The sequence below is a fragment of the Balaenoptera borealis genome (genome assembly GCF_965194805.1).
Source record: "Balaenoptera borealis genome assembly, chromosome: 8".
Lineage (NCBI taxonomy): Eukaryota > Metazoa > Chordata > Mammalia > Artiodactyla > Balaenopteridae > Balaenoptera > Balaenoptera borealis.
The window spans coordinates 27919928-27946141 of NC_138865.1; the positions used below are offsets into that span (position 1 = coordinate 27919928).

The 26214-nt window shown below is 36.2% G+C and overlaps 2 protein-coding genes and 1 long non-coding RNA gene across 8 annotated transcripts in view; 2 read left to right on the plus strand and 1 right to left on the minus strand.

The window, feature by feature from the left end:
* LOC309633809 (uncharacterized protein) overlaps positions 1-26214 on the plus strand; it is a gene marked incomplete at its 5' end in the record, with an annotated part of 240066 nt that overhangs the window by 172505 nt on the left and 41347 nt on the right. The gene's annotated exons all lie outside the window — the stretch shown is intronic.
* The window catches only part of LOC309632903 (hippocampus abundant transcript-like protein 1), an 84825-nt gene that overhangs the window by 52945 nt on the left and 5666 nt on the right, over positions 1-26214 (minus strand). For 4 of the 6 annotated variants that reach the window (XM_082400945.1, XM_082400940.1, XM_082400941.1 and 1 more), the window contains exon 2: positions 1-96. The exons of 1 other annotated variant lie outside the window; for it this stretch is intronic. In XM_082400945.1, the coding sequence (XP_082257071.1) occupies positions 1-96 (96 nt within the window). Of the gene's footprint in view, positions 97-4288; positions 4383-26214 lie in introns of those variants that run through there. One more of the 6 variants, XM_082400942.1, reaches the window with a different exon arrangement.
* LOC309632926 lies at positions 91-24776 on the plus strand. The gene is made up of 2 exons (XR_014247149.1): positions 91-416; positions 20375-24776. It is a non-coding gene; the product is annotated as an uncharacterized lncRNA (long non-coding RNA).

The window sequence follows — 26214 nt, forward strand, 5'->3', positions numbered from 1 at the left end:
AGTTAACATTGGAGTTGTCAATAGGCCCCATGCAAAGAATTCAAGGAAGATGACAATAGCAGCATGGTGTACACTTGGTCGGCCAAAGCCTTGTAGCTAAAAAAGGAAGGAAATTATTATGAAAAATACTAAACGGCTATAAGAAACTCATTATCCTAAAATGGTATCTAACATACACACACACACACAAACTGTATAAAATAAACTTAGGACCTACCTATATTATTTAAGATAAAACTTAATTCTGTGGTATCCCTGATTTCTTCATCTTCCCTAATCATGGAAGGTGCCATTGATGAGACTTTCTACTTGTCCCATCAATGCAAATCACTGGAACTTTGGTAGGAAATCAACTGCGTCTTCAAGAGACTGGAGTTCCAGGACCTGAATATTCTGTCTGAACACACGAATTACGTGTTCCTTAGCAATTTGGCCTCTCTAAGCCTGAAGTTTCCCTTGCTACATGAGAGAGGTAGGCAGGGGGTCATATGCTCAAGCGCTTCAGGGGCAGCATAGATGACTTAAAATGATAGGAGGTGGGGGAAGAACAATAAGGACTAGGTCAAATCTGAAAACACACTTTGATACCTCAAGGTGTCAAAATCCAGCTTTCTGTTTCTGTTTTGTTTGAAAACTGTGCCTATTCTGCTAGTTTTCTGCAGTTTATGACTTCTGGAGATAAAACCTAAAAGTCCACTCAATTTAATGTTCTTTGACTCTGTGCCAATGGTTATTACAAAATCAAGTGCTGTACTAGCATTTTGTAATAACTGGAAGTGATACTTACAAAAGGCTTTGTAAAACCCCCATTATTCCTAAGCTTATATTTTTAAGACTTCAAAAGGTAAAAGCACATCTGCATGGTTTAATTAGAACCTAATCATGAGGAAATGATCAAATTCAGATTGTGAAACATTCTACAAGACAACTGGCCTGGTCTCGTTAAAAATGTCAATGTCATAAAAGACCAAAGTAAAGGTAGGAGACTTGTACAAATTAAAGGAAACAAGAGTCATAAAAAACAAATGGGGGATCCTGAACTGGATCCTGGATAAAAAGGAGACAAGAGGAAAAAATTTGAATATGTACTACACATTAGATAATCATTTGGCATTGAGACAGGAAGGGGGCAGGGCACAACCTTTAAAAGAATGACATGGCCTGAGGACACGATAAACTGGTTAGAACCAACTAGGTTCAAGATGGCAGACAAGTTGACTTCCACTAGACCTTGAGCCTCAGTATTCGCTCACTGTAACACATCGGCACACTAAATGACACACCCACAGGTGCCATAACAGTTCCAAGGCTGACCATAAAAGGTCAACAAGTGGGCAATGGCCCAATTCCTGGAAATCCCCACCCCTTCCCCAAAATAGCTGGAATACTCCTCCCACTCATTAGGCTATGAAATTACCCAACCCTATAAAAACTGACAACCCCCATACCCTGGTGCCTCTCTCACCTTCTGAGATGGCCCACACTCTGTCTATGGAGTGTGTTTCTCCCTGAATAAACTTTCTTTCACTTTACTATGGCTTGCTCTTGAATTCTTTCCTGTGCAAAGCCAAGAACCCACACTTGGTGGCTGTCCCAGGGACTCGCCTGAGATGGGAGGTGACGATCCTCTCACTCCCCACTATCTTTCCTGCAACAGCATTAATGTTACTGCAACTTGTCAAATGATTTGGCAAAAAAAAAAAAAAAAAAAAGGTACATATATACTTTCTAAAGCAAATGTCACAAAATTTAATTTTGTTAAATTGTTGAATTTAGATGAAGGGAATGACTATTCATTTTATTATTCTTTTAATTTTTTGTAGTTTTGAAAATTTTCAAAACAGGCCAAGAACAATTGTTATTAAAAATTCAAACTTGTAAATTTCTAGATTTTTGCATTGTCTAATAATAAGTAGTTTTAAATGCCACTAAATAAGACATTTGCAAAACAAAGCATTTTACAAAATTTAAAAGAAAAAGAACCAATTAAGCATCAAACAATTAAAAAAAAAAGATCTTTAATATAACCCAACCTTCAAACCATGTTTCAAAACAGGAGGGAAGGGGATAGAGCACAACCTTTAAAAGAATGACATAGCCTTGGATACAGCATAAACTGGTTAGAATCAACTAGGTCCAAGATGGCGGAAGATTCGACTTCTACTAGACCTTGAACCTCAGTATACACTCACTGTAATACATTAGCATGCTAAATGACATACCCACAGGCGCCATGACAGTTCCAGGGCCAATCACAAAAGGCCAAAAAGTGGGTCGTGGCCCAATTCCTGGAAATCCCCGTCACTTTCCTGAAATAGCTGGAATAATCCTCCCACTCATTAGCCTATGAAATTACCCAGCCCGTAACAACTAACCACCCCATATTTCAGGGCCTCTTGCCTTCTGAGATGGCCCACACTCTGTCTGTGGAGTGTTTCTCCCTAGGCTGCTCTGACTTTCCGAGACAACTGCATTCTGTCTATGGAATGTGTATCTCTCTAAATAAATCCACTTCTTACCTATCACTTTGTCTCTCACTGAATTCTTTCTGTGACAAGACATAAAGAACCTGAGCATCATTAAATCCTGAGACCAGGTGTGTGATCTCAATTAAAAGACAGTGGATTCAAGTCTGGGTTCGAATCCCAGCCTGTGGGTTCAAATCCCATCTGAGCTGTGAGGTTTCAGTTTCATCAGTCCTTTATCAATAGAATAGTGAATGGAAATGGTAGCAACTCGTCAGCCTCACAGCCTCTGCCTGTGAGGAGACCTTCTGCATCAGTTGTTCCAGCCACTGGAGTCAGAAACTCTGCCATTGTAATTGTGCCAATTACAGAATAGCTTTCCATCTTAGCTCCTTCACCTTCTGCAGGGCAGCCAGAGCAACCATTTAAATGTAAATCAGATGTTACTCCTCTGCTCCACCCTCCCTGGCTCCTACTGCACTTGGCCACACATCTAACACATCCAACTGGTCCTACACGCCCCGATTCCCTTGTTATGCTCTATTGTTTTCTAGAAGATGTCCAACAAACTTCATTCTGTTTATTGTCTACCTCCCCTGGAATGGGAATGTAAATGCCATGAAGGAAAAGGATTTTTTGTCTGTTTTGTTCAGAGATGTATCCCAAATAGCCCTTCTCTCTATATAACAAGCACTCGACAAAATACACATGATATAGAAGAAGGAGCTCTTCTGAGACTAATGTCTTTTCTCTGGTCTTTTAAACAGCAAAGCCCAGAATGTAGAAAAAAATGACCCATATTCCTCAAAGAAACGGTATGGGGGGGGGCGGGGAGGAACCATATACTACATTAGTATATAGATTAAAACAAATTTAAGAAATATTAACCAAAAGCAATATGTGCGCTTTGGGTTTTGACTCAAACTAACTGGAAAAAAATTAAGTCAACTGTGAAATAAAATTCGTATTTTATGCCAAGACAAGAAAAATTTAAACATAAAAAATTTTCTCTACCATTTGCCCCCCCCCCCCACTGTGGACTGTGTATCTGCATTATGCATCAACCAAACCTTCCCCATCAGCAGAAATTTCCCCTCAACCGTGAAGAACAACATTCTCCTAAGACAACTCCTTAAAGATAACATTTTTTTCTTGATAGGTGTCACATGGCACTCAGATCTGGATTATGTGAACTGTCAATAATATGTCATTTGACGGACAACCCTCTGTCTCAAAAAAGCTTAATATAACTGTGTCTTGACTTCTGATGGGCCAAACAGTTCTCAGAGTTTTCTGAGATGCTCTTTCCAGTTATAATCCTCAAATTTGGCTCAAAATTTTCCATTTCTTTCTTAGATCGACTGATTAATTTTTCATCAACACAGTCATGGAAATTTGAAAATGGAGTATTAAATGATACTCAAGACTTATACTCATTGTAATAATGGTACTGAAGTAAGACTTTTTAAAAAATCGTCACACCTTAGAGTCACATGTTAATGTATTAAATTTTGAAATAAGAAGATATCTGTAATCTGTTTTAAAATCTACAGCATGAAAACAAAAGCAGAAGTGGTGGCAAAAATAAATTTTAAAAAAGTAAATGGGTTATATGCATTTACTAATAATTTCCAAATTATTTGGGTGGAAATTCTGATAGTTACCCACCCCACACTGCAAAGAAACTGCTCTCAAACTGCGAGTGAATATGTCAACAAACAGCCTAACTATTCCTTTTAAATCATTCATTTTGTTTATCAAGCATCATGCACACAAGAATTAAAAACAAAACAAAACAAAAAAACCCTCTAAAAACCACTCACAGTAGGAAGCATAGGAGGGCCACCCTATTTCTCATTTGCAATTTCTGTGATTTAGTGCTTCTTTCCCAGGCAAGCTCTATTTATGGAGACCACTGGAAAAGAGATCCATGTGGCTGCAATGCTGATTAAATATAAAAACAGGTACACACTTTAGTCTGTGTGCATATATCATTATATAATTACGCTATTTTTAACACCTTGCAAAAAATAGACAACCCACCTTTTTTGTTCAAACATTAAAAGCTTACATCTGTCAGTGAGAAATTGTTTAAATTAACAAACATCTCTTCTAAAATGCAAACACTTTCTTTCACCTCTACATAAACTACTTTAATTGAATTATCATTCATCCCTAGCAAATACCAATGTGGCATGACAGCCGGGCCCTGGTATGGTGGGAACTTTGTGTGGGCAACTGGATATGAGATGGTGACAAAAATAAATCTGCTTTCCTTCCAATTCTTCCTAAGCTCTTGGTGGCTAGTATGCTGATGAAAAAAGTGACACAGGCTTCTCCTTTAAATTATGAGCTAATTAGAAAGTATTTACCAAAGCTTAACTGATTATTTCCAGTTGAACATTATCTAGTGCAGCCTCTCTGGATCAGTTCAATGTCTCCCCTCTCCATTTTGCCTCTTTATAAATCAGTATGGAACATCTTGAGACGTTTAGAAGCAGACGATGAAAAGTGTGTGATGATGTTTTTACACACTCACATTACCATCTCTCCCACAGATGATGATTCTGCCTTGACTCCTCTTCACTGCCCCCTCCAAATCTTTCTTGACACTACACTCAGAGTGATCATTCTAAAATACAAATCTTATCCTATTACTCCTGTAGAAGACTGCAAAAAATGAGCTGCAGATTCCTCCCATTCCTGTACACAAAACCGTTTTACAACATGACTGTGCTGTCAGTTCCATCAAAAGGTAGAGTCTATTTCTCCACTTCCCTAGATCTGGGGTGGCTTAACAACTTGATCTAACCAACAGATATCAGGTAAAGTAACAACACAGACTTCTGACGTAGGCCTTCAGAGGCCTTCTAGACCGCATGAAGAAATACCATCTAGGCATAAGAGAATGAGAGCATATGAGGCCCTCCAGACCAAACAGTGAATGGCCATTGCCAACTGCCTGATACAGGGGCAAGGCCAGTTGAGATCATCCAACTCCATTCAAGCCTGCAGATGACTAAAGAAGTATGAGTAACTCCAAAAAAATCCAGTGAAGAACCCCACACTGAGCCTAGCCCAAACTGCTAACCCAAAGAATACTTGTTTTAAGCCACTGAATTTCGGGGTAGTTCCTTATGTAGCAAATAGAAACTGATACAACTCCCCACCCCCTTGCCCTCATGATTAATTTTAAACTCTTAAGACTATTTTTGACTCTCTTTTGTAGCTCTCCAATATCATCCTTAGTCCAAACATAACTCAATGAAAAATGTGAGATTACCCTTCATCACAAACATCATTTTTTACTATTTTATTTAAAAGAGTAGATTGTGTAGTCACTATATGTGTTACAGACATTTGTGATTAGAAAGAGCAACCACAAATGTCTGAGAAATCATTTTTTGAACGCTAGACTACAAAAAAACAAAAAACAAAAAACAACACTTCACAGTATCAGTGGTGTTCGGAAGCAGGGGAACAAGGGTGACAAATGACTTAAAATATAAGCATGTGAAACATGCTACAACATGAATGAACCTTGAGGACACTATGCTAAGTGAAATAAACCAGTCACAAAAAAAAAACAAATACTTTTTGATTCCACTAATATGAGGTATCTAGAGTAGTAGAACGCATAGAAACAAAAAGTACGGGACATCCCTGGTGGCGCAGTGGTTAAGAAACCACCTGTCAATGCAGGGGACACGGGTTCAAGCCCTCGTCCAGGAAGATCCCACATGCCGCGGAGCAACTAAGCCCGTGCGCCACCACTACTGAGCCTGAGCTCTAGAGCCCGTGCGCCACAACTACTGAAGTCCACGTGCCTAGAGCCCGTGCTCCACAATAAGAGAAGCCACCGCAATGAGAAGCCCGAGCCCGCGCACTGCAACGAAGAGTAGCCCCTGCTTGCTGCAACTAGAGAAAGCCCGCGTGCAGCAGTGAAGACCCAGCGCAGCCAAAAAATAAATAAAATTTTTAAAAAACCCAAAAACAAAAACAAAAGGTAGAATGGTGGATGCCAAAGCCACAGGCCAGGGTAGAAGGAAAAAGGAAATTGTTGTTTAATGGGTATAAGTTTGTTTTGCAAGACGAAAACGTTCTGTTGATTAACAATGCAAATATACTTAATACTACTGAACTGTACACTCAAAATTTACCATCTTATCCATTTTTATATTATGTGTATTTTACCACAATTAAAGAAAAATGCATATATACATATATATGCATGTGGAATATTCAAAGTCATGTAAGGGACCCCAGAAGAGCATTTGTAAATGGAAGGAAAGGAAGCCTGTGTGATTAAAGATGATGAGGCATCCATATGGATTAAGACCTATTTCTTTCAAACATAAACTTCAAATAGAAAGAGCCAAGAGCAGTTGTAGGTCTAGACTTGTCTTTGAGCTTCCTCTCACATGTAGGGTGCTCCAGGGTGCTAAATGCAGGGAGTTTTTAACTTAGTGATGATTTTCCTAGCATGTTGAAAGTTAGCTTATAGGTAAATAAAAGGCATGGTCCATAGCATTCTGTTAAAAAGACCTGTCCTAAGAAACAGTAGGCACTGATTTTATTTTTTTAATATGAGGAATTAACATTATATTGCTTAAAAAGGAAAACAACTTCTAGTCTTAGCTCTCTTAATTAAGCCTACTGTGATTCTCTCCTAAGGAGACATGACTAGAGGTTTAACATCACTCTGGCTATAGTATAGAAGCTTGTAACTAGTCATCAAAACAAGCCACAGTGCAAAACAAGTACTCCCTGGATTTCATTCAAAGTAGGACACAGCAACAAACCAATGAATCATTGCACATATACTCCTAAAAGTTAGCTGATGAGCTTAAATACAAAGAACCAAAATATCAAATACATGAAAGGCAGTATTAAGGGAACTACATACTTGAACTTAGCACTTCTCTTCCACCTAATGTTTTATACAACAGTAGAGACTAATGAGTTTATTATCTTTCTGCATTCCTTTTTATGGAATATATACACTTAAAAACATTACAACTGTTACATGAACAAATGAAAGTCATAAAACCTTAAAGTAAGGGAATATACATGTTCTACTCTCCATAGGCAATCACAATGCTAGAAATCTGTCATATATTTTTATGCATGTACATTCACAGGTAAAAACATCCTTTTACATAAATGGTAACAGAATATACATATTACCTTTTTTTTTTTTTACCTTATTCTATCTCTTTCCATGTCACTGTATACGAATAGCTACATGGTATTCCACTGTATGAATATAGCATTATTTTAACCATTCCATATTGATCAATATCAATGGAGTTTCCACTTTTTCAATGTTGTTGCAATTAATAATTTTCATTTTAAAACTTTTTGAGATAATTTTAAACCTACAGAAAGTTGTAAAACCAGCAGAGTCCTTCTATACCCCTTACCAGCTTCCGCAAATGTTAACATCTTAAATAACTATGGTACAATTATTCAAACCTGGAAACTAACATTACTACACTACTTTAGCTAATCTACAAATCTTATTTGAATTCACTATTTTCCCCACTAGTTTTTTTCTTTTTCCTAGTTTAGGATCTAATCCAGGATTTCACACTGCATTTAGGTCTCATGCTTCCTTAGGCTTTTCCAATCTGAGATGATTCCTAAGATTTTTATTTTTTATTTTTCATGATCTTGACACTTTTGAGGAGTTCTGGTATATACTTCACCAGTTATTTTGTAGAATGTCCTTCAGTTTGAATTTGTCTAATGTTCTCTCATGATTAGGTGGGAGATATTCATTAAAATTTTTTATTGAGATATAATTCATATCCCATAAAATTCACCATTTTCAAATATACAATTCAGTGGTTTTTCATATATTCACAAAGTTCTAAAACCATCACCTAAAAGGAAATCTCATATCCCTTAGCAGTCACTCCCCATTTTCTCCTCACCCCATCCCCTGGTAACTGCTAATCTACCTTCTGTCTATGTGGATTTGCCTATTCTAGAATCATATATAAATAGAATTCACAAACGGAATCATAAAACGTGTGACTTATTGTGTCTTGCTGCTTCCATTCAGCACAATATTTTCAAAGTTCATCCATGTGCATTTTTCAGTTCTATGGCCAAATAATATTCCATTGTGTAGATATACTGCATTTTGTTTATTCATTCATCAGTTTAATAGACACTTGAGTTTTTTCTACCTTTGGCTATTATGAATAGTGCTGCTATAAACACTGATGTACAAATTTTTGTAGAAACATAGATTTCCAATTCCCTTGGCTATAACCAAGGAATGGAATTGTTGGGACAATTAATATCCTTTCATATATACAAATGTACAGCATTCTAGGATAAATTCCTAGAAGTAGAATTGCAGCGCCAAAGGTTATACACAATTTAAATTATAATAAGAACCAATTATAATCAAAAAGCTGTACAAACTGTGGGTAAAAAAAATACACTTCAATTTACGTCAGCTAATCAACTAATATCTCTAACATATAAAATTCTTCTAAAAAAAATCAAGAAGAAAAAGACTAACAATGCAATAGTAAGATGGGCAAAAGGTAAGCACAAACAGTTCACAGAATAAGGTATCAAATAGCCCTTCAACAACTTCATTCATAATAAGAAAAATGCAAAATTGAGCTTTACTCAGATAATTTCTCACTATCAGAATGGCAAAACTTCCAAAGTTTCACAATATTCTCTTACACTGCTAATGGGATGAAAAATGGTACAATGCGGCAACATCTAGCAAAATTACTTACATATTTATCCTCCAAAGCAACAATCTCACTTTAGGGATTTGTCCCAAAGACAAAACGGCAAAAATATGAGGTGTCATATGCACAAGGCTTTGGGAACACTTTGATAGTGCTTCCCCCTCCACAAGGGACTCAGTTCATTCAGTAAAGTACTGACAGAATAGACTATAGTAAATCCACACACTAGAGCATTATACAGTAATAAAAAGGAGATGTCTACATATTGCTTTGGAGCAATGATCAGAATATGTTGTTAAGTAAAAAAAAGCAAGGCACATAATACTGTGCAATGTACAGTACTTTTTAATTTAAGAGATGATCAAATAATATGAATACCTATGCACACACATATATTTGCTTATATTAAAAAACAAAACACAGGTGGAAAGAAAAATAAGCAACCAAAGAAAAGCAGTTACATACAGAAGGAAGGAGGGAGAGAAATGGAGGCCACAGAGATGGTAGCAAGATTTCATACCTTGTTTTATATATTTGACTTCGGAACCATGTAAATGCTTTACCTAATTCTAAAACAAAACTAAATCCAAATGAAATAAATCAACCTGTGTATCAATGTGTTGTTTAGTTGCATTAAAACACAGAATTTGAATGCACATCCTTAGAGGGTATATTCTAAGGGTCAAAAAAATCTTGAACTGTTTTAAAATAATCATGTTGGTATTAATAACATTGTTTTTACTTCCTGAAACTTTCAAATGTAACTAGTAGAATACAGTAAATAAGGTACTATGCTATTGTCTGTAGGAACCAAGATTTTCATTGTAAGAGAAAAAGATACAAATATAAAATCAAAGAAGTAAATACTTGAAATCCGAAATCTGGTTTTAAAATATCAATATAGATTATGATACACATTACCTTAAAGGAAAATAGTTAGGATTTCCTAATTCTATTCACTGAAAAGACCTAGAAAAAGATGAGCAACCCAACAGGAGCGAACATCTCCTAGAGCCCAGATTGTGGTCTTGAAGTATCATTTCCTACTAAAAGAAAATTGAACTTTTTCGACAATGAGCTGATTCCAAGTTTGGGCAAAAAATGTACATGATCCTGGAACATATCTTTCCAAAAGCAAAGATGCTATCACAGACTACAGTCATATCAAAAGGATTCAGGACCAACCTGAAGGAAACCGCACTGGGCAAAGACTGAGTAAAAAGAGTAATATTTGCCACAGATTGAAACAGATATATATTCAAATTTGTAAGTCCATCAATCTTTGGTGGATGCTAGAAAACTAAGCCATTATTCTGAAAACTGATAAATGTGGAGTAAAAAAAAAAGAGAGAGAGAGAGAAGCACTTATTCTGCTTTTCCATATCTCAGGGTAACCAAATACTGATTAGCTAAAGTTCTCCTTTTTAAGAATTTCAATAATGAATGAAGAAGGAATGATTAACATATAATCCTCACACTTTGTAATAAGCTCACTTAAATAGTAAATCTAGGCAATAACCATTAATGGCCGTTAAAGTCATTAGGTAAAAGTGAACAAGGTACTTCATGAAGGAATAATCAGACTAACACCTGAAACCTAATCATTCATAACATCACTAAGAGAGTCAAAGATTATTTCTTGCATGATGTGCTAACAAGAAATAACACCACTTATAAATTCTTCTTGCCAAAATAAAAGAAACAAAAGCTTGGATTCAACTCAGCTGATACTTAAGGACCAGTTTACACAAAATGCAGATGAAATAAGACTGTGTTTCAACTGGTGGAGTAGGGTGATGAATATATGAGTGTATTCATAACTGAATATAAGTAAAAAAAAGAAAAAAAACAAAAAACTTTTTAAAAGTTACCAAGAATTTTAAAAAGAACCTGTCTCATTAACAGTGTTTGAAAATACCTGTTTCCCCATATTCTAAACTACAAATAATTTTTAAATTTTTGCTAGATTTTTGAAATGATTATCATTTTATTTTGTATTTCTCTGATTACAAGTGAAGTTGAGCTTCTTTCCTATAATTATTAGGAATTTATATTTATTTTTCTATGAATTGTTCATTCTTTGCACATTTTTTTCATAAAAAGTGTTTTCTTTCATATTTATTTATAGGACCTGTTTACAATCAATATCAAAGATATTTATATTGTGCAACATTAAATCATTCTCTCTCATCCACTGGCACCCATACCCTTTAAAAATAAAAGATACACCCTCTTTTATCTTTAGTAGAAGACGGTATTTAAGGTGAGAGTTTCAGCCATTTTGACCAGCCAGAAGAACCTAGAAGGGTAGAGGGCAATTTCTTCCTACCAAACAGCTGGGATGACAATGGGATGCAACTTTAGTGGCTGGACACTACATGCCCCAAAGCTGTTGCAGTAAGAGATGCTGGGACACCGGACAGAAGCCAGAAGAAGGTGAGAATTCCTACCACATCAGTCAGTCTCCTGGATCTCTGCCTGCAGGGTCTGTTGGAAACAAGAGTACCGTGTGGTTGACAGGTCCTGATGCTCCGGCCAGGTGTCAGGCCTGAGCCTCCAAGGCGGGAGGCCGAGTCCAGGACATTGGACCACCAGTGACCTCCTGGCCTCATGTAATATCAATTGGTGAGAGCTCTCCTAGAAATCTCTGTCTCAATACTAAGACCCAGCTTCACCCAATGGCCAGCAAGCCCCAGTGCTTGACGCCCATGCCAAACAACTAGCAAGACAGGAACACAACCCCACCCATTAGCAGAAAGGCTGCCTAAAATCGTAAGAAGTTCACAGACACCCCAAAACAGACCACCAGACACAGCCCTGCCCACCAGAAAGACAATATCCAGTCCCACCCACCAGAACACAGGCACCAGTCCCCTCCACCAGGAAGCCTACACAAGCCACTGAACCAACCTCACCCACTGGGGACAGACACAAATAACAACGGGAACTACGAACCTGCAGCCTGCAAAAAGGAAACCCCAAACACAGTAAGTTAAACAAAATGAGAAGACAGAGAAATATGCAGCAGGTGAAGAAGCAAGGTAAAAAGCCACCAGACCAAACAAATTAAGAGGAAATAGGCAGTCTACCTGAATAAGAATTCAGGGTAATGACAGTAAAAATGATCCAAAATCTTGGAAATACAATGGAGAAAATACAAGAAACGTTTAACAAGGTCCTAGAAGAACTAAAGAGCAAACAACCAATGATGAACACAATAAATGAAATTAAAAATTCTCTAGAAGGAATCAATAGCAGAATAACTGAGGCAGAAAAATGGATAAGTGATCTGGAAGATACAATAGTGGAAATAACTGCCACAGAGCAGAATAAAGAAGGAAAAGAATTGAGGACAGCCTCAGATACCTCTGGGGACACCAACATTTGAATTATAGGGGTACCAGAAGAGAAAGAAAAGAAAAATAAATGGTCTGAGAAAATATTTGAAGAGATAATATATGCCAAGACACATATTAATCAAACTATCAAAAATTAAATACAAACAAAAAATATTAAAAGCAGCAAGGGAAAGGCAACAAATTACATACAAGGGAATCTCCATAAGGTTAACAGCTGATCTTTCAGCAGGAACTCTGCAAGCCAGAAGGGAGTGGCAGGACATATTTAAAGTGATGAAAGGGAAAGACCTACAACCAAGATTACTCTACCCAGCAAGGGTCTCATTCAGATTCGACACAGAAATTAAAACCTTTACAGACAAGCAAAAGCTAAGAGAATTCAGCACCACCAAACCAGCTTTACAGCAAATGTTAAAGGAACTTCTCTAGGCAGGAAACACGAAGGAAAAGACTACAAAAACAAACCCAAAACAATTAAGAAAATGGTAATAGGAACACACATTATCGATAATTACCTTAAAAGTAAATGGATTAAATGCTCCAACCGAAAGACACAGACTAGCTCAATGGATACAAAAACAAGACCCGTATATATGTTGTCTACAAGAGATCCACTTCAGACCTACAGACACATACAGACTAAAAGTGAGGGGATGGAAAAAGATATTCCATGCAAATGGAAATCAAAGAAAGCTGGAGTAGCAATTCTCATATCAGACAAAATAGACTTTAAAATAAAGACTATTTCAAGAAACAAAGAAGGACACTACATAATAATCAAGGGGTCAATGAAATAGGGAGATATAACGATTGTAAATATTTATGCACCCAACATAGGAGCACCACAATATATAAGGCAAACGCTAACAGCCATTAAAGGGGAAATTGACAGCAACACAATAATAGTAGGGTACTTTAATACCCCACTTTCACCAATGGACAGATCATCCAAAAAAAATTAATAAGGAAACACAAACTTTAAATGACATGTTATACAAGATGAACTTAATTGATATTTATAGGGTATTCCATCCCAAAGCAACAAAATACACTTTCTTCTCAAGTGCTCCTGGAACATTCTCCAGAATAGATCATATCTTGGGTCACAAATCAAGCCTTGGTAAACTTAAGAAAGTTGAAATCGTATCAAGTATATTTTCTGACCACAAAATTATGAGACTAGATATCAATTACAGGAAAAAAAAACTGTAAAAAATACAAACACATGGAGGTTAAACAATTCGTACTAAGTAACCAAGAGATCACTGAAAAAAATCAAAGAAGAAATCAAAAGATACCTAGAAACAAATGACAATGAAAACACGATGACCCAAACCTATGGAATGCAGCAAAAGCAGTTTTAAGAGGGAAGTTTATAGCAATACAATCCTACCTCAAGAAACAAAAAACATCTCAAATAAACAACCTAACCTCACACCTAAAGCAATTAGAGTAAGAAGAACAAACAAAACCCAAAGTTAGCAGAAGGAAAGAAATCATAAATATCAGATCAGAAATAAATGAAAAAGAAATGAAGGAACGATACCAAAGATCAATAAAACTAAACGCTTGTTCTTTGAGAAGATAAGCAAAATTGTTAAACCATTAGCCAGACTCATCAAGAAAAAAAGGAGAAGAATCAAATCAACAGAATTAGAAATGAAAAAGGAGAAGTGACAACTGACACTGCAGAAATACAAAGGATCATGAGAGATTACTACAAGCAACTATATGCCAATGAAATGGACAAAAATCGACAACTTCTTAGAAAAGCACAACCTTCCAGGACTGAGCCAGGAAGAAATAGAAAGTATAAATAAACAGACCAATCACAAGCACTGAAATTGAAACTGTGATTAAAAATCTTCCAACAAACAAAAGCCCAGGATCAGATGGCTTCACAGGCAAATTCTATTAAACATTTAGAGAATAGCTAACACCAAACCTTCTCAAACTCTTCCAAAATACTGCAGAGGGAGGAGCACTCCCAAACTTATTCTACGAGGCTATCATCACCCTGACACCAAAACCAGACAAAGATGTCACAAAGAAAGAAAACTACAGACCAATATTACTGATGAACATAGATGCAAAAATCCTCAACAAAATACTAGCAAAGAGAATCCAGCAGCACATTAAAAGGATCGTACACCATGATCAATCGGGGTTTATCCCAGGAATGCAAGGATTTTTCAACATACGCAAATCAATCAATGTAATGAGAAAAACCATATGATCATCTCAATAGATGCAGAAAAAGCTTTTGACAAAATTCAATACCCACTTATGATAAAAACTCTCCAGAAAGTAGGCATAGGGAGAACCTACTTCAACATAATAAAGGCCATATATGACAAACCCACAGCCAACATCATTCTCCAAGGTGAAAAACTGAAACCATTTCCTCTAAGATCAGGAACAAGACAAGGTTGCCCACACTCACCACTATTATTCAACATTGTTTTGGAAGTTTTAGCCACAGCAATCAGAGAAGAAAAAGAAATAAAAGGAATACAAATCGGAAAAGAAGAAGTAAAACTGTCACTGTCTGCAGATGACATGACACTATACATAGAGAATCCTAAAGATGCTACCAGAAAACTACTAGAGCTAATCAGTGAATTTGGTAGAGTAGCAGAATACAATATTAATGCACAGAAATCTCTTGCATTCCTATACACTAACAACAAAAAACCTGAAAGAGAAATTAAGGAAACACTCCCATTATCACTGCAACAAAAAGAATAAAATACCTAGGAATATACCTACCTAAGCAGACAAAAGACCTATATGCAGAGAACTATAAGACACTGATGAAAGAAATTAATGATGATACAAACAGATGGAGAGATACACCACGTTTTTAGAGTGGAAGAATCAACACTGTGAAAATGACTATACTACCCAACGCAATCTACAGATTCAATGCAATCCTTATCAAACTAAAAATGGCATTTTTACAGAACTAGAACAAAGAATTTCACAATTTGTATGGAAACAGAAAAGACCCCAAAGAGCTAATGCAATCTTAAGAAAAACAGAGCTGGAGTAATCAGGCTCCCTGACTTCAAACTATGCTACAGAACTACAGTAATCAAGACAGTATGGTACTGGTACAAACAGAGAAATATAGATCAATGGAACAGGATAGAAAGCCCAGAGATAAACCCAGGCACACATGGTCACCTTAGCTTTGACAGAGGAGGCAAGAATATGCAATGGAGAAAAGACAGTCTCTTCAATAAGTGGTGCTGGGAAAAGTGGACAACTACATGGAAAAGAATGAAATTCGAACACTTCCTAACAGCATACACAAAAATAAACTCAACATGGATCAAAGACCTAAATATAAAGCCAGACGCTATAAAACTCTTCGAGGAAAACATAGGCAGAACACTCTAGGACATAAATCACAGAAGATCCTTTTTGACCCACCTCCTAGAGTAATGGAAATAAAAACAAACAAATGGGACCTAAGAAAACTTAAAAGCCTTTGCACAGCAAAGGAAACCATAAACAGGACAAAAAGACAACCCTCAGAATTGGAGAAAATATTTGCAAATGAAGCAACTGACAAAGGATTAATCTCCAAAATGTACAAGCAGCTCAATATCTAAAAAACAAACAACCCAATCCAAAAATGGGCAGAACACCTAAAGAGACATTTCTCCAAAGAAGATATACAGATTGCCAACAGACACATGAACGGATGCTCAGCATCACTAATCATTAGAGAAATGCAAATCAAAACCACAATGAGGTATCACCTCACACTGGTCAGAATGGCCATCATCATAAAATGTACAAACAATAAATGCTGGAGAGGGTGTGGAGAAAAGGGATCCCTCTTGCACTGTTGATGGGAATGTAAATTAATACAGACACTATGGAGAACAGTATGGAGGTTCCTTAAAAAACTATGCGCTATGCATAGCACAGGGAGATCAGCTCAGTGCTTTGTGACCACCTAGAGGGGTGGGATAGGGAGGATGGGAGGGAGGAGCAAAAGGGAGGGGATATGGGGATATATGTATACATGTAGCTGATTTATTTGTTATACAGCAGAAACTAACACAGTATTGTAAAACAATTATACTCCAATAAAGATGTTAAAAAAAATAAAAGGCACAAACAGACAATTCAACAATAGTTGGAGACTTCAATACCCTTTTCCAATAGACAAGATCAACAAGGAAATAGAAGATTTCAGTAACACTGTACACTAACTAGATGTAATAGACATTGAGCACTCCATCCAACTACAGCAGAACACACATTCTTCTCACGTGCACATGGAAAGACCGAAAAACAAATCTGAATAAACTTAAAAGAATTAAAAATCACACTATGTTCTTGAACACAATGCAGCTAGGAATCAGTAACATAAGAAAATTTGGAAAATTCATAAATATGAACATTATTCAACATACTCCTAAATAGCCATGTGTCAAAAAAGAAATCACACGAAAAGTTACAAAACTTTCAGATAAAGGAAAAGGAAAACACAGCATATCAAAGCTTGTTAAATGCAGCTAAAGCAGTGCTTAGAGGGAAACCTACAGCTGTAAATGCCTGATTATAACAGAAGATCTGATATCAACAATCTAACTTTTCCCTGTAAGAAACTAGAAAAGAGCAAACTAAACACAAAGCAAGAAAAAGGAAAGAAATAGATTAAAGCAGAAATAAATGCAATACAGAAAAGCAACACAGAAAATCAACAAAATCAAGTTGATATTTATGAAAATATGAAAAAAATTGACAAATCTTTGGAAAACCAAGAAAAATTGAGGAAGACTTAAATTGCTAAAATCAGAAATGAAAGATAGGTTATAAGGCAGTACTTGGACATGTTAAGCCAACAAATTGGATTAATTGGATGAAAGAGACAAATTCCTAGAAATCTACTAAGGCTGAATCATAAAGAAGCAGAACATATGAATAAACCTAGAACTAATAAAGAGACTGAATCAGTGATCAAAAACCTCCTGACAAAGAAAAGCCCTGAACCTGATGGCTTCACTTTAAACCAAACATTTAAAGAACACCAATCCCTCTCAAACTCTTCTCACAACCGACCACATTTTATCAACATTCTCTATGAAAACAGCATTACCTGTATAAAGCCAGACAAAGACCCTACCAGAAAAGACAACTAGAGACTATTTTTCCTTATGCTGTTGATGCAACAGTTCTTAACAATACACCAGCAAACCAAATGCAGCAGCATATGAAAAGGGTTATACACCATAACCAAGTGAGATTTATTCGTGGAATGTTAAGAATAGTTCACATGTAAAATCAACCAGTGGAATACACCACATTAAAATGAAGGGGGGAAAAAACCCCACATGCTCCATCTCAACTGATGCAGAAAAAGCATTTGAGAAAATTAACACCCTTTTATGATAAAAAAAAATTTCCAAAAAAATAGCATTGAAGGAAATTATCTTATCTCAATATAATAAAGGCCACATATGAAAAATCCACACCTAACATCAAAATAGTCAATGGCTGAAAAAACTTTTCCTCTAAGACCAGGAAGAAGAAAAAGATGCCCGCTTTCACAGTTTCTATTCAACACAGTAGTGGAAGTTCTAACCAGAGTAATTAGGGAAAAAAAGAAATAAAAGACATCCAAACTGGAAAGGAAGGAGTAAAATTATTTGTTTGAGCATGTCATGATCTTACATGGAATCTCAAGGAATCCTGAATAGCCAAAACAATCCTGAAAAAGAAGAACAAAACTGTAGTTCTCACACTTCCTGATTTCAAAACATACTACAAAAAAAAATACTACAAAGCTAATCAAAACAGTGTGGTACTGCCACAAATACACACATATAGACCTAAGGAGTATAATAGAATCCAGAAATAAACATTTGCATAATGGTCAAATCATTTGCAACAAGGGTGCTAAGACCATTTAATGGAGAAAGGACAGTCTCTTCAACAAACGGGCTGGGGAAGTTGGATATTCATATGCAAAAGAATGAAGTAGACCTTTTCTACCTTACATCATGCACAAAAACTTAACTCACAATGGATTAAAGCCCTGAACATAAGAGCTAAAACTATAAAACTCTTAGATGACAACATAGGGGAAAAGCTTCATGACACTGGACTTGGCAACGATTTCTTGGATATAACACCAAAAGAAAAAGCAACAACAAAAAAATAGATAAATTGGACTTGATCAAAATAGAAAGCTTTTGTGCATCAAAGGACATTACCAACAGAGTGAAAAGACAACCTATAGGAGAAAACACTTGCAAATCACATATCGGATAAGAAATTAACATCCAGAGTATATTAAAAAAAAAAAAGTCCTACAACTCAAGGACAAAAAAAAAAAAATTGGGCAAAGAACAAATAAATACATGAAAAGACGCTGAACATCACTAATCATTAGGGAAATGAAAATCAAAAGCAAAATGAGATATTACCTGTGCTCATTAGGATGGCCATGACTAAAAACAAAAATTAAAACCAGAAAAAACAAGTGTTGACAAAGATTTAGAGAAACTGGAACCCTGGTGCACCGTTAATGGGAATGTAATATGCTACAACCACTGTGAAAAACAGTATGGGGTTCCTAAAAAAATTAAAAATAGAATTACCTAGAGATCCAGCAATTCTACTTTTCGGTATATACCCAAAAGAATTGAATGCAGGGTCTCCAAGAGGTATCTACACCCACGTTCACAGCAGCATTACTCACAACAGCCAAAAGGTAGAAGCCACCCAAGTGTCCATTGGTGGATGAATGTATTAACAAAATATGGTATATGCATGCAATGGAATAGTTTTCAGCAGTAAAAAAGACAGGACATTCTGACATGTTACAACACTGATAAACCTTGAAGACAATATGCTAAGTGAAATAAGCCAGTCATAAAAGGACAGTTGCTGTATAATTCTATTTATACGAGGTATCTAGAATAGTCAGATTCATAGAGATAGACTGTGGATGGTGGTTGCCAGGGGCTGGGAGGAGAGGGAATTGAGGAGTTATAGTTTAATGGGTACTGAATTCAGTTTGGGATAATGAAAAGTTCTGGAGACGGACAATGGTAATGGTTGCACAACAATTTTAATGTACTTAAATGCCACTGAACTATGCACTTAAAAATGTCTAAGATGATAAATTTTATGTTATGCATATATTGCTACACTAAAAAAAAAGTAACTCAAAATAGATCATAGACCCCAAAATTAGGTCCCATAGTTTCATGAGTTTGTATACACAACACTATTGTCACCATCCATGCAAGAAAAAGTTGTTATGTTGGACTCCATTAAAGTTAAAAACTCGTGTTTAACAAAGAGTTAAACTTTTGTGTGTATATAATACGTATAACAAGCAAATATAAAGACGAACCAAACAGAGACGAAGAATACAATAAGTGAAATGAAAAATACACTAGAAGGAATCAACAACAGACTGAATGATACAAGGGAATGGATCAGCAAGCTGGAAGACAGAGTAGAAATCACTGTAGCAGAACAGACAAAAGGAAAAAAAGTAAAAAGAAAGGAGGACAGCCTAAGAGACCTTTAGAACAACATCAAGCATACTACATTTGCATTATAGGGGTCCCAGAAGGAGAAGAGAGAGAAAACATATTTTAAGACATAATAGCTGAAAATTTCCTTAAATGGGGAAAGGAAACACAGACCTCCAGGTCCAGGAATCACAGACATCCCAAACAGGATCAACCCAAAGAGAACCACACCAAGATAAACAGTAATTAAAATGGCAAAAATAAAAGGTAAAGAGAGAATATTAAAAGCAACAAGTTACATTCAAGGGAACTCCCATGACTATCAGCTGACTTTTCAGCATAAACTCAGCAGACCAGAAGGGAGGGACACGATATTTAAAGTGATGAAAGGGGTAAACCTACAACAAAGAATTTCATTCAGATTTGATGGAGAGATCAGAAGTTTCACAGACAAGCAAGCTAAGAGTTCAGCACCATCAAACCAACTTTACAAGAAATGTTAAAAGGAACTTCTCTAAGCGGAAAAAAAAAAAGGACCACAACTAGAAACATGGAAATTATAAAAGGAAAAATCTCATTGGTAAAGGCAAATATACAGTAAAGGTAATAAATCAGCCATGTATAAAGCTAGTAGGGAAAGTTTAAAGAAAGAAGTAGCAAAATCATCTATATCTGCAATAAGCAGTTAAGGGATACGCAAAACAAAAAGATGTAAAATACAATGTCAAAAGCAGTAAATGTGGGGTGGCAGGACTAAAAATGAAGGGTTGTTAAAATGCACTTGAACTTAAGAGACCACAAGGGATCAACCCTAAAGACCAAAAGCCAACACATTGGGAAGAGTGAAGCTTATGAATGTAATGAGCCCACCAGGTCCTTGGTGATATTAAACTGCTAAGCTAAGTAAGCACACTATTCCTGGACTTCTTATGTACAATAATAAACCTCTTTATCAAATACATTATTATGTCATGCACAATGTTAAAATGTAATATTTGAGTTTGATATTTTAAGGAACCAAGTCTATAACTATGTAAACTGTTGGCTCCATCATACTTCTGGACAGAAAAAAAAATTATTTTAAAATATATTCTAATTGAAGATTGGTACTCCATAGTTGGAACGTACTGCCACAAGGTTCAGTCAGTCATCTCTGCATTACTATAAAAGACATGTATGAAAAATATGTTTCACTATTAGCCCTCAATATTTTAATAATTCATACTTATGGTACTTTCTGCTTATATCATATATACCTGGTTAGTAAAATGCTCCATCAAAAATAAATTTTTTATTAGAAAGCTTTTAAATATAAACACAAGGAGAACACAAATGGTTTTAAAAAACAAACAAATGACTATACCTAAAGGCTTTGCTTTTCTTCCTCCTACCTAATAATATTGGAATGCAAGTCAGAAAAACAATTTTACTGCTTATTTCTCCAGATGAAATAACTTTTCTGCAAAAATTATAAAAAATTTGTCAGCCTCACATTAAATAGTTGAATAAATGACATGGCTATCATGTTGTATAGACCAAGCATTCATTAAATATTTGTAAAAGAACTGCTTTTCCCTCACTCAAGTTTTCAAACTTAATTTATCAACTACCAACCAACTTAAAGCAAACTAAGATCCCAAGAACTGTTTTTGTAAATATTCCTATTTCTATCAACATTCTTTAACAATAAAAATATTCAACTCCAGGGCATTCCCTGGTGGTCCTGTGGTTAGGACTTGGCGCTTTCACTGCCGTGGCTGGGGTTCAATCCCTGATCTGGGAACTAAGATCCCGCAAGCTATGTGGCGCAGCCCAAAAAAAAAAAAAAATTCAACTCCAAGTGATCAATTCATTCAACACATATTTGTTGAGCTCTACTATATGTCAGCTAGATGCTGGGAACAATGGCAGCAATAGAAGAAACTATCCTGGCTCCCACCTCATGAAATGTACAATTTAAAATGGAAATAAACACTCTGAAGGACAAGGACACAGGTCAGGGACAGTCTATTACAAAGGATTCTGAGATACACATAGGCAAAAATTATCCTTCTACAGCAGCAGCAATAGACACCATGCCAAGCCCTGATCAAAGCACATTACTATCATTTTATCCTCACTACAATCTTTTGACATAGGAACTATTATTATCCCCATTTTATAGATGACAAAACTCAGATGCACAGAGCTTAAGTACTTGCCCGATTCACGTGATTAGTAAGTGGCAAAGCTGGTATTACATCCAGGGAGTCACATACCTCCAGAGTATGTGCTACTAGCCTAGCCACTTGTATTACTTACAATGCCTTTCTTAGCCCGAATTTCTCCACAAGTAGAATCAGCACATACATATGGTAGGTAGCCTGGACTGCAGCAACCTGAGTTAAGTGGTAATAGGAGTCTCAGGCAAAGTAAAGCACAGACCTTTACTTACCCACCTATCCCTTACCCACACTAAGAAGTCTGGCCTGGATAGTGTGTATCTGGGCAAAGGGCAATCTTCACCAACCCCTTCACCTGCTTTCTCAACATGACCTGAAAAGTTCAGATGAACTAGGACATCTGGCTTTTGTCAATCAGGTCATCTGTTGCCAACTGGAAAAAGATAAGGTTGAAAGCTACTCCCTTTGTCCCCCACATAACCCCCAACTCAAGGATCACAGTACCCAGTAGACACCAGCGACTTGTCAACACAGAAGAAAGAGAGAGTCTACCATATATACCAACTGAATAAAATTGAAAGCCCACAAAGAAATCCATATATCTATGGATCCATATCTATGCCCAATTGATTTTTGCCAACAGTGCCAAACCCATTCAATCAATGAGCAAAGAACTGTCTCTCCAACAAATGGTGCTAAGACAACTCAATTTCCACATATAAAGAATGAAGGTGGAACCCTACCTCACACCACACACAAAAATTAACTCAAAACAGATGAATGAACTAAGCTAAAAGCCATAAAACTCCTAGAAGAGAACACAGAGGTAAATCTTAGATTTAGTAATGGATTCTTAGACACGACTCCAAAACGAGCAACAAAAGAAACAACAGATATCGGGCTTCAACGAAATAACAAACTTTTAAAATGAACCAAAGACCTATGGGGAGGGATAAATTAGGAGTTTGGGATTAGCAGGGAAAAAAAATAGACCTAAATGTAAGACCTAAAACTCTAAAACTCTTAGATGACAACATAGGGGAAAAGCTTCACAACATTAGATTTGACAATGATTTCTTGGCTATGACACCAAAACACACAGGCAACAAAAGTAAAAATAGATAAACTGGACTTTATAAAAATTTAAAACTTGTGCATCAACGGACAGAATCAACAGAGTGAAAAGGCAACCTATGGAGAAAATATCTGCAAAGCATGTATCTGATAAAGAGTTAATCCAAATAACCCAATTCAAAATGGGCAAAGGACTTGAATATACATTTCTCTAATGAAAATATACAAATGGCCAAACAAGCATATGAGAAGATGTTCAACATGCTAATCATTAGGAAAATGCAAAATCAAAATGAGATATCACTTCACACACATCAGGATGGCTACTATCCACAACAAAAACAAAAACAACACAAAACAAAAAATGACAAGTGTTGAGCTTCCCTGGTGGCGCAGTGGTTAAGAATCCTCCTGCCAATGCAGGGGACACGGGTTCGAGTGCTGGTCCAAGAAGATCCCACATGCCGCGGAGCAACTAAGCCCGTGCGCCACAACTACTGAAGCCCACGTGCCTAGAGCCCATGCTCCGCAACAGGAGAGGCCACCACAGTGAGAGGCCTGCACACTGCAGTGAAGAGTAGCCCCTGCTCGCCACAACTGGAGAAGGCCCATGTGCAGCAATGAAGACCCAACGCAGTCAAAAATAAATAAATCAGATAAATAAATTTATTAAAAAAATAAAAGTTAACTGTATTCTGTATTGTAAAAAAAAAAAAAAGAAAGAAAGAAAATGACAAGTGTTGATGAGGAGGTGGAGAAACTAGAACCCTTGTGCACTGTTGGTGGGAATGTAAAATGGTGCAGCCACTATGGGAAACAGTATAATGGTTCCTTAAAAAATTAAAAATAGTATTATCCAATAATCTAGCAATTCCACTTCTGGGTAGATATGCAAAAGAACTGAAAGTTGGATCTCAAAGAAATATTGGGTTAGCCAAAAAGTTCGTTCGGGTTTTTCCCTAAGATGTTAACATTTTGGTCAACCCAATATTTGTACACTCATGTTCAGTGGCATTATTCACAATAGCCAAAAGACAGAAACAACCCAAGTGCTCATCAAAAGATAAATAGAGAAAATGTGGCATATACAGAAAATGGAATATTATTCAGCCTTAAAGGAAGGAAAGGGCTTCCCTGGTGGCGCAGTGGTTAAGAATCCACCTGCCAACACAGGGGACATGGGTTCAAGCCCTGGTCCAAGAAGATCCCACATGTCACGGAGCAACTAAGCCCGTGCGCCACAACTACTGAGTCTGCGCTCTAGAGCCTGTGTGCCACAACTACTGAATACCGCGTGCCTAGAGCCCGTGCTCCACAACAAGAGAAGTCACAGTAATGAGAAGCCATGCGCCACAAAGAAGAGTAGCCCCCGCTTGCCGCAACTAAAGAAAGCCCCTGCACAGCAATGAGGACCCAACGCAGCCAAAAGCGCGGAGCAACGAGGACCCGACGCAGCCAAAAATAAATAAATTATTATTATTATTATTATTTTTTTAAAATGGAAATCCTGACACATGCCACACGTGCCTTCAACAATCTTGAAGACAACATGTCTTGAGGACATTATGCTAAGTGAAATAAGCCAGTCAGAAAATGACAAATTGTGTATATGACTCCACTTATATGAGGTATCTAGAGTAGTCAATACTCAGAAACTGAAGGCAGAATGATGGCTACCCGGAGCTGGAGTAAATGGGAAGTTGCTGTTTAATGGATATAGAGTTTCAGTTTTAGAAGATGAAAAAGTTCTGGAGATTGGTTGCACAACAATGTGAATATACTTAACACTACTGAACTATACACATACAAATAATTAAACTGTAAATTTTGTTACAATTTACAATTTTGTATATTATATCACAATTAAAATTTTTTCTTAAATCAACTGTATTTCTATATATTGGCAACAAACAGTGGTGAATTTAAAATTTCTTAATAATTTACATTTATATTACATTTACATTACATGTTCAATAGCACCTAAAACGTATGATATAGGGAAAATGTGACAAATGACACAAAAGACCTGTTGAAAATTATAAAGCACAGTTGAAAGAAATTAAAGATCTAAAATAAATGGAGAAATACCTCATTTATGGATCAGAAGACTATATTGTTTTCAATTCTTCCTAAACTGATCTTCCGATTCAACAAAATCCCAACGAAAATAACAGCAGGCTTTTTTGTAGAAACTGACAAGCTCATTCTATAATTCTAAAATGCAAAGGACCCAGAATAGCCAAAACAGTTTTAAAAGAGAAGAACAAAGTTGTAGGACAAACTCTATTCGTTTCAAATCTTACTATGAATCTCCAGTAATAGCGACTGAATGGTACTGATGTAAAGATAAACAGATCAATGAAACAAAATAAAGAATCCAGAATAGACTGACACATATATGGACAACTGAATTTTGACAAAGGTGCAAAGGCAATTCAGTGAATAAGTCTTTTCAACAGATGAGACAACAATTCGTTACCATATGCAAAAAAAGAACTGCCTTTGATACTGTGCACCATATAAAAAATTAATTCAAAATGGGTCATAAACCTAATTGTAAAATTTTTAAAAATTATAAAAATAAAAAAGGAAATTATTGTGATACTGAGTTAGGATTTCTTGGATATGAAACCAAAAACACAATCCCTAAAAGAGCATATTGATAAAATTAAATTTCATTAAAACTTCTGCTCAGAAGAAAATATTTGCAAACATATATCTGATAAAAGACTTGCAACCCCAATATATAAAGAACTCTTAAAACTCAATTATAAGATAATAAACGACCCAACAACAACAAATAAATAGGCAAAAGATGTGAACAGACACTTCACCAAGAGGATATACAAATGGCAAGTAAGCTTATGGAACGATGTTAAACATAATTAGCCATAGGGAGATGCAAAATAAAAGCACAGTAAGATACCACT